The 10334-nt window shown below is 44.3% G+C and overlaps 1 protein-coding gene across 1 annotated transcript in view; it reads right to left on the bottom strand.

Moving 5' to 3' along the window:
- Positions 1 to 454: 454 nt before the first annotated feature.
- Positions 455 to 10334, bottom strand: part of jmjd7 (jumonji domain containing 7) — a 32525-nt gene continuing 22645 nt past the window's right edge. The window contains exons 7-9 of the mRNA XM_078407070.1: positions 6346 to 6505; positions 3004 to 3123; positions 455 to 1544 (exon numbers count right to left, since the gene is read on the bottom strand). Of these exons, the coding sequence (XP_078263196.1) occupies positions 3035 to 3123; positions 6346 to 6505 (249 nt within the window). The 3' untranslated portion in view covers positions 455 to 1544; positions 3004 to 3034. The remainder of the gene's footprint in view (positions 1545 to 3003; positions 3124 to 6345; positions 6506 to 10334) is intronic.

Here is a 10334-nt window from a genome sequence, read left to right as displayed (position 1 = left end):
AAATGTAAAAATTGTCCCTAGTGTGTAGGATAGTGTTAATGTGCGGGGATCGCTGGGCGGCACGGACTCGGTGGGCCGAAGGGTCTGTTTCCGCGCTGTATCTCTAAATCTAAATAGTACAGACATGCGTTATGCAGCTGTTTGCAATGAACCAATGAACAAAATATTCCCAATAAAGTGCACTCCATAAGGAAATTGGCTTTGTTCTTATTTCCAGTGCAACAAGGGCAGAGTAGGGTGTTCCTGACAGGAAAGGATGTCCTCACCACCAGCCAAGCAAAGTGTTGGTGTTTGAAAAAATCCGCTGATGAACCATTCTGTCAAAGGACTCGGACATGTTCAGAGAACAACCCAACATGATCCAACCGCATTTCCTTTCCTTGCAGGACTCCGATAATCTCTGCTTGGATAACTGCAGAATTGATTTGTTATCAAAAATGTTCCACGAGTTCAGTTTTAGTTTATTGTCACGTGTACCAAGGTGCAGTGAAAAGCTTTTGTTACGTGGTAACCAGTCAGCAGAAAGACAATGCATGGTTACAATTGAGCCATTTACAGTGTATAGATGCATGATAAGGGAATAACGTTTAGTGCAAGGTAAAGCCAGCAAAGTTCGATCAAGGATAGTCCGAGGGTCACCAATGAGGTAGATGGTAGTTCAGCACTGCTCTCTGGTTGTGGTGGGATGATTCAGTTGCCCGGTAACAGCTGGGAAGAAACTGTCCCTGAATAACATATGAGGTGCGTGGTCCAGCTAAAACGATGGTAAAATCTGAGCACCTGCTATTTGCATAACCTGGGTCTGGGCACATTCTCAGCACATGATACAAAACAAGCAAAAATTGTTATTCGCTCTTGCTAATAGATGGCGTATCACTTCAAAATGTCATGTCGTTGAATTTCTAACAAAGTGCACATGAACCTCCATGACCAAACTGATAATGACAATGCTTTATAAATGACAGCCTCTTTACACAATATTCAGATTTTATAGCAGTGACCAAGACTAGAAGCATGTTGAAAACCAGGAAAGGGCCAAGTCATTGCAGAAGACTGTGTCTCCTCTTGCAGAATGAAACCGGTTCACCATTGTTCCACATTGCCAATGCTCCATTATTGAAATCGATGAGGTAGAAAGAAAACCCTACAGCCTTGAGTTACATCAAATAAATAAGTTGCTTGATACAGTTGGATATTGTTTCGGCAAAACGCCAGTCCCAGACGGTATACCTGGCCGAATGCTAAAAACCTATGTGGACCAACAGCCTGAAGTATTCAAGGACATTTTCAACATCTTGCCTCTGCAGTCTGAGGTTCCCCCCTGCATCAGAGGGGTGTCTATTGTACTAGTGCCCAAGAAGAGAATGGTGACCAGCCTGAATGACTCTGGTCCGGCAGCACTGAAATCCACCGTTAAGTTCTTCAGGACATTGATTATGACACAAATCAGTTTCTGCCTCAGAAATGACCTGGATCCACTTCAATTTGCCACTCAACACATTAGCACATGCCATCTCACTGGCTCTCCACTCTGCTCGGACCATCTGGATAACAGAAACACAGGTTAGTCTGCTGTTCATTGAGCATAGTTCAACCCCTCCAAACTAATCACCAAGCTCCAAGACCTAGGCCCCTTCCCTCCCTCTGCAACTGGATTAGGTTTACTAGAAATGCTGCCTGAATTAGAGGGTATTAACTATAAGGAGAGGTTGGACAAATGTGGAATGTTTACTGTAGAGTGTCAAAGGCTGAGGGGACACCTGATAGAAATATGTAAAATTATGAGAGTAGACAGACAGAGCCATCTCTCCAAGGTGGAAATGTCAAAGACCAGAGGGCTTAGCTTTAAGGTGAAAGGGAAAAAGTTTAAAGGAGATTGGTTGAGTGAGTCTACTTCAGTGTGGGAGCAGCAGTGGGAGATTTCAAAAGGCAGCAGTTGGATTGGGCCTAGCACCTGGATGTAATTCACAAAAAAGGCACACTAGTGCCTCTCTACTCGCTTAGAATTTTAAATGTCACCGAATACTCTCAGAAGTATGGAACAGGAATGGAACGATTCATCCAACACATTGGTTCGTCTGTCTCAATGAGTTAGTTATATAAAATTGTACAATGAAGAACAATAGGCACAATTTGAGAATCATGCAAAGGATCTCCATTTGGGAAGCATCATATTTGTTCACTGACAAAATGCTGGAGTAACTCAGCAGGTCAGGCAGCATCTCAGGAGAGAAGGAATGGACGACCTTTCGGGTCGAGACCCTTCTTCAGACTGATGTCAGGGGGCGGGACAAAGGAAGGATATAGCTGGAGACAGGAAGACAGTGGGAGATCTGGGAAGGGGAGGGGAAGAGAGGGACAGAGGAACTATCTAAAGTTGGAGAAGTCAATGTTCATGCCACTGGGCTGCAAGCTGCCCAGGCGAAATATGAGGTGCTGTTCCTCCAATTTCCGGTGGGCCTCACTATGGCACTGGAGGAGGCCCATGACAGAAAGGTCAGACTGGGAATGGGAGGAGGAGTTGAAGAGCTCAGCCACCGGGAGATCAGATTGGTTAACGTGGACCGAGCGCAGGTGTTGAGCGAAGCAATCGCCGAGCCTGCGTCTGGTTTCGCCGATGTAAAGAAGTTGACATCTGGAGCAGCGGATGCAATAGATGAGGTTAGAGGAGGTGCAGGTGAACCTCTGTCTCACCTGGAAGATTGGTTAACGTGGACCGAGCGTAGGTGTTGAGCGAAGCGATCGCCGAGTCTGCGTTTGGTTTCGCCGATGTAAATAAGTTGAGATTGGTTAACGCGGACCGAGCGCAGGTGTTGAGCGAAGCGATCGCCGAGCCTGCGTTTGATTGGTTAACGCGGACCGAGCGCAGGTGTTGAGCGAAGCGATCGCCGAGCCTGCCGGTGGCTAAGCACTTCAACTCCCCCTCCCATTCCCAGTCTGACGATGCTGGCCCTAATATGATACAGATGAGATCAGGAAATCTGGTTCTGCGTTTATACGTGCCTGCTTCATCGTGCACTTTCGCCTGTGTGTATCAGACTGCATTCATCACTTTTGTTACCGAGTCCAGGAACTGGAAATAATTGTACTTGATGTCATACTCCATGTCGTACCAGAAATTCACTGAAATAGAAAGATCAATTTGAATTCCATGCTGTTTCTATACTGATACCCAGAACAAAACACTGCCACGCTTACCAATTCTTTGAAAGGTTCACAGTTTTTCTACCAGTGAAGTTTCACTCTATTCGTACTATGCAAGGGATTTAAATGAGCCATCAAATTGCTAAATCTCAGCTAGAGAGACTAGATGACAGCTGGGATAAAGAAGGATGCTGTTGGAGGCTGGTATATTGTGTATCTGTCACGTGGCTGATCTAGGACTCCTAGTTCGTTTGCTTGGATCCACCTCACCCAGGACTAGGAGGATTGTTCATGTTTGCAGTAATTTCCACAGTAGGAGGCATAGTCAATTCTGAGGTAGAAAGAAAACACCAAAGACATACAGAATGATAAGATGGGTACAGCAACAGCAGGTTGAGGATAGAAGCTAAGAGGTCCTTCTGCAGTTGTACAGGGCCCTAGTGAGACCGCACCTGGAGTACTGTGTGCAGTTTTGCTCTCCAAATTTGGGGAAGGATATTCTCGCTATTGAGGGCGTGCAGCATAGGTTCACTAGGTTAATTCCCGGAATGGCGGGACTGTCGTATGTTGAAAGACTGGAGCGACTGGGCTTGTATACACTGAAATTTAGAAGAATGAGAGGGGATTTTATTGAAACATACAAGATTATTAAGGGATTGGACACGCTAGAGGCAGGAAACATGTTCCCGATGTTGGGGGAGTCCAGAACCACGGGCCACAGTTTAAGAATAAAGGGTAGGCCATTTAGAACAGAGATGAGGAAAAACCTTTTCACTCAGTGAGTTGTAAATCTGTGTAATTCTCTGCCTCAGAAGGCAGTTGAGGCCAATTCTCTGGATGCTTTCAAGAGTTAGATAGAGCTCTTAAGGATAGCGGAGTCAGGGGGTATGTGGAGAGGGCAGGTACGGTGTACTGATTGTGAATGATCAGCCATGATCACATTGAATGGCGGTGCTGGCTCGAAGGGCCGAATGGCCTACTCCTGCACCTATTGTCTATTGTCTTTTGTAAGTTCAAGATCAGAAATGGTAGATAATACGGCAAAAAGGCAGGCAGGACTTTATCTGCAGGGTCATTCAATATAAGAGAAGGGAGGTTATGGTACAACTTTAAAACATTAGTTAGGCCATAGACAGAGGACTATGAACAGTCTGGTCACCATAGGATGTACATGATTTCACTGGAGAGGATGCAGAGGAGATTCACCAGGATGTTATCTGGGATGAGGAGAGACTGAATAAGGTGGTTTCTATTTCTTGGTGCAGAGGAGGCTGATGGGGTGCTCACAGAAGTTTTACAAAGTGATGAGATGTGTAAATAGGTAGCAAATCTTCCCCGAGGATGGGTTGAGCCGAGGAGCCTGTGTCCGTGCTGCCTGGCTCTATAGCAGAGGTATCTAAAATTAGAGGATCACATGTTGCACGTAAGTGGTAGTTAGAGGAAATCTGAGACAAAAATGTTTCCTCCAGATGATGGTTGAAATCCGCAACACATTGCCTGAGGGGGATGGGGGAAGACAGTGACTTTCTCAACATTTAAGAAGTATCTGGACAAGTACCTAAATCTACAAGGCATAGAAGGCTATGGACAAAGGCCTGGTAAATGTGGGTATTATGGGGTCAGCAGGGACATAGTGGACCAAAGGCTGTTTTTCCTTTGTTTGATTCTGGACTGGAAGGGGTGAAGAAAATAGGACTCAATCTCAGTAAGTGCAAAGTGGTGCATTTTGTTTAAAATAAGTGTGTTTTGAGTGAGATCAATCAAAGGGATCATGAGATTCAGATTCACGAGGCATGTTTGAAAGTATTTGACTAAAAATAAATAATGAAATATTTGGTATTAGGATCATAATATAAAACATGGGATGTTATGGTGAATCGAAGACATTAGTAAAAGTCATACGGTGCGATTCACGGGGAGGAATTTTGAGCACCATGCCATACTGAATGGCAATGAAGCACAGCACAAATTTACTGTTATTGTCTGGTAAAAATAAATTATTGCTCCTGCACCACCGGCTCTTCTTATATGAAGAGACCGCAACATCATTTAATCTTGGAAACACAGGAAACTGCAAGTGCTGGAATCTTGAAGTAGGGGTGGAGAAAGCTAGAAAAGAGAGGTGGAAAAGGGGAGGGAGGGGGCAACAAAGCCTGATAAATGATAGGCGGATACAGGTCAGGAGGGGTAGATAGTAACAAAAGTTGGAAGTAAAATGGAGACAAAAGTGTGTCAGATAAGAAGAGGAGTGGAATGTAGAGCCGGAGGGAAGGATATGTGGACGAAGGGGAAAGAGGGGGGTAAAAGGGAAAAGGGGGACACTGCGAAGGAAGATGAGTGGGATTAATCTTGTATCTCCACACACACACACACATGGGACTGAGCAACATAAAGCATAAATGTGCTTCAAACTCTTTGGCCAAAATTGCCAATAACCCTACCCATCCCCTCCAACCATCTCAATCAACCGCTGCTTGGACCCTTCAATCTTCCCCACTGTGATCTTGAGATTGTTTTAAAGGAACGGAAATCCTGAAGCAGAACAGTGCAGATGCTTGAAATCTACGGTGAGGTGTGGAAACATTCTCTGCATATTTTTCCGTGCTGCCTGTCAAAGCGTTCACATTTTATGAATGCTTGACATTCACAAAGATTCAAACTCTAGCGGAGCTGTACAGACTGAACTCAGAGCTTCACCCGTGCAGTGCCTTCAGTAAATCATTCAGTACCCATCTGTGTTATTCTTTATCATTACTTACAGCTCCCTGAGTAACACATGGCTCACTACCCACATCTGTGAAACATTGTTTAATATATACAGATATTTAAGTAACACAATGTGCAGCATATGCACCTCCCTGTGTAACACACTGTTCGGTACTCAGTACCGTGTACAAAGCTGTTCAGTATATCAGCTCCCTGCTTAACACAATGTGCTCTACATACAACTTACTGTATAATGGCATTTCAGTATATAGTTCCCTGTATAACACCTTTGTCACTATATCTCAGTACACGTGACAATAAACTAAACTGAACACATCGTTCCTTTCAGTACACAGTTCTCTGTATAACCCCCTTCAATGCAGTTCCCTGTAAAATACTGTTCATCACGCACCTGTATTGCACTTTGTTCAGTATGTTAACTGAAAAGTCTGGCGGCTGTGACTTACTGACAGGACAATTCCATTAATTCTGTACCTGCAATGCAGCCGTGTGACTGACGAACATGGTGGAACCACAAAGAGGGAAGATACAGCATCTCGCCTGCTCGCACTGTGCAGTGGGCAGGTCTTGCAAGGGAGTACTCAGGGAAGCGACTGAGGTCAGGATTCAGAGGATCCAGAGGAATCCAAGGTACCTGGTTTTGAGAGCAAGCAAAGAGTCCACTAATTATGTGACGTCAGAGTATTTGCGTGTCAGCTCGAAGATCAGAACTTGCCATTTCACATTTCTCTCTGCATTTCATGCATAATAATTCTGATTATATTCACTATCCTCCAGATTTATAACTCAAATCTCCAAATATTAAAATGTGTAATCATTTCATTTATTTCTGGCTGTACCCATTGTAAGAACACTTGACTTATTCAACCAATTTAATTGCAATATTCACATGGGTGAGCTTAATATTTCATTCAATGGCAGCTTCTTGGATAAAGCAAAATATCTACTCCAGGGGGTCTCAGTGTTAGGCCAGGAGTCCATTCCATAGACTGTAAGTCAGAAATGAACATAAACAGTTGTAATGGGAGATAGCTGCCAGCCCGCCTCACTGACTCAGTGAGCAAGTCTGCTCAGAGCTCCCAGCTCCGCCTCAGTGAGTCCCAACCCACAATTGTTGCGGCCCGGGGGGTGGGGATATGTACGATGAGGAAATGCCCCATTCCCACCTGGCAGAAGATGCCTGCAGCCTGCCAGCAGCTGGCAAATCCAACCCAACCACCCCATCGACCTCCAAACACTCGTGTGCCTCTGGCCTGGTCTTGTATTAAACCATTTACATGGCAAGTCCAGACTTGTTTCTGGTCAGTGACCTCGAGGATATTTTCGATTATTTTATTTCTGTATGCTTAGTTGACACCTTCTCCTAGCTAACAATGATCTATTCTACATTTTCCTTGAACCACATCTCCTTTGATGTCTCGTTTTCACACCTTACCCTTCCTTATCTCTGTCGCCCTCTCCCCTGACTCTCACTTTGAAGAAGGGTCTCGACCCGAAACATTACCCATTCTTTCTATCCAGAGATGCTGCCTGTCCCGCTGTGTTACTCCAGCATTTTGTGTCTATTTGGGACATAGATAGAGCTCTTAAGGATAGCGGAGTCAGGGGGTATGGGGAGAAGGCAGGAACGGGGTACTGGTTGAGAATGGTCAGCCATGATCACATTGAATGGCGGTACTAGCTCGAAGGGCCGAATGGCCTACTCCTGCACCTATTGTCTATTGGGACATGGCAATGATAATGTCATTGAAAGTCAGAGCTTCGTGCTAGCCTCTCTCTTGCTAAAGATGGTCTTTGCCTGGCACGTTTAAAGCGTAAATGTGATTTGCCAATTCTCAGCCTATGCCCAAAGGTTGTCTAGGTCTTGCTGTAGGCAAGCATGAAGTAATGGACTGCTTCATTTGCTAAGGAATTGCCAATGTAATTAAACATTGTGCAATCATCCCCACGTCCAACCTTGTGACAGAAGGATGGCCATTGCATGAAGCTGATCCTATAAATCCTTGGCATGGATTGGTACTTTTGGAAATGGTCAGAGCCTATGGGACACAATGAGTGAAAAGAACAGAAAGGGGAAGAGAAAATGATCTGAAACAAAATGTAACTGTGGGGCCCTCTGGTGGCAGGTAGCCTCAGTTTATCCCAGCTGATTGCATCAACTATCAACTCACTGCAAATTCAGAGCGCCGCACAGACTTAATTTCAAATAAAATTAGCTGAACGAAAAGCATTTATTCCACTGAAATGCTAAATAAGAAGTAAACAAAGAACACCTATTCCCAGCTGGAATTGTGTTAAGTGGTCCACCCCCCCCCCCCCCCCCCCCCCGGCCAGCTGTGATTGTGTTCAATGAGTTGTTCAATTAATTTATTAAGCTGATTTCACCTGTCTGCACAAGTTCCATATCCCTCTATGCACTGCTTCTTCGTGTGTCTATCGAAAAGCTCCCAACCTATCCAAATCACACACAATACTCCAAATGCAGCCTAATAAAAGTTACACAGCTGCAATATAATTTCCCAACCTTTATACTCAGTGCCTGAGCATAGAAAATAGGTACAGGAGTAGGCCATTCGGTCATTCGAGCCAGCACCGCCATTCAATATAATCATGGCTGATCATCCACAATCAGTACCCCATTCCTGCTTTTTCCCCATATCCCTTGATTCCGTTAGCCCTAAAAGCTAAATCTAACTCTCTCTTGAAAACATCCAGTGAATTGGCCTCCACTGCCTTCTGTGGCAGAGAATTCCACAGATTCACAACTCTCTGGGTGGAAAGGTTTTTCATCACAGTCCTAAATCTGAAAAGGACCCGTTAATTCCTACTCTTTGCTTCCTGTCTGCCAACCAGTTCTCTATCCATATCAGTACCCCAATACCATGTGCTCTAATTTTGCACACTAATCTCTTGTGTGGGATATTGTCAAAGGCTTTTTGAAAGTCCACATACACCACATCCACTGGCTCTCCCTTATCCATTCTACTTGTTACATCCTCAATAAAAAAATCCCAAAAGATCAGTCAAGCATGATTTCCCTTTCATAAATCCATCCCTACTTTGAATGATCCCATCACTGCTTTCCAAATGCGCTGCTATAACATCTTTAATAATCGACTCCATCATCTTCCCCACTACCGATGTAAGGCTAACTGGTCTATAATTCCCCGTTTTCACTCTCCCTCCTTTTTTAAAAAGTGGAGTTACATTGGCTACTCATCAGTCCACAGGAACTGATCCAGAGTCGAGAGAACGATGAAGGCATGCATGACAAATGGTTTCTTTACTACCTTATCCAAATGTATTGCCATTGTCAGGGAGCTATGGACTTGCACTCCAAGATCACGTTGTACTCCTGAGGGTCCTGCCATTTTATTGTACTTTCCTCTTGTATTCAACTTCCTAAAATGCACCTCCTCAAACATATTCAGATTAAACATCTGTGCCATTTCTCCACCTAAATTTCCAACTGATCTATATGGTATATCCTTTGACAACCATCTTTACTATCTGCAATTATACCAATTTTTGTGCCGTGTGCATACTTATTAATCAGACCATCTAATATTTGATCCAAATCATTTATACATTTTTAATAGCAACAGAAGTCTTAGTACTGTTCGTTGGAGAACACCACAGATCACAGACCTCTAATCAGAGTTACGTCCCTCCACCACTACCCAGTCTTCTTGGACCAAACCAATTTTGAATCCAATCTGGTTACTATGGATCCCATGTGCCTTAATCTTCTGGGTCTGCCTGCTATAGGGAACCTTGCAAAATGTTTCACTAAAGTCCATGTATGCAACATCCAGTGTCCTCCCTCATACATCATTTTGTTCAGCTACTGGGTGGCAGTGTGAGCTGTGAAGAAGAAGCTATGAGGCTGCAGAATGTCTTGGATAGGTTGGGTGAGTGGACAGTTGCATGGCAGATGCAGTAAAATGTGGATAAATATGAGGTTATACATTTTGGTAGCAAGAACAAGAAAGCAGATTATTATCTGGATGGTGTCCGATTAGGAAAAGGGGAGGAGGAACGAGACCTGGGCATCCTTGTACAGCAGTCACTGAAAGTAAGCATGCAGGTACGGCAGGCAATGAAGAAAGCAAATAGCGTGTTGGACTTCATAGCGAGAGGATTTGAGTATAGAAGTAAGGAAATCCTCTTGCAGTTGTACAGGGCCTTGGTGAGACCACACCTGGAGTATTGTGTGCAGTTTTGGTTTCTTAATTGGAGGAAGGACATTCTTGCTATTGAGGGAGTGCAGTGTAGGTTCACCAGGTTAATTCCCGGGATGGCGGGACTGTCATATGATGAAGGAATGGATCGACTGGGCTTATATTCACTGGAATTTAGAAGGATGACAGGGGATCTTATAAAAACATATAAAACTCTTAAGGGATTGGACAGGCTAGATGCAGGAAAAATGTTCCTGATGTTGGGGGAATCTAGAACCAGGG

The sequence above is a fragment of the Rhinoraja longicauda genome, chromosome 10 (genome assembly GCF_053455715.1).
Source record: "Rhinoraja longicauda isolate Sanriku21f chromosome 10, sRhiLon1.1, whole genome shotgun sequence".
Lineage (NCBI taxonomy): Eukaryota > Metazoa > Chordata > Chondrichthyes > Rajiformes > Arhynchobatidae > Rhinoraja > Rhinoraja longicauda.
This window is presented reverse-complemented; position numbering and strand designations above follow the sequence as displayed.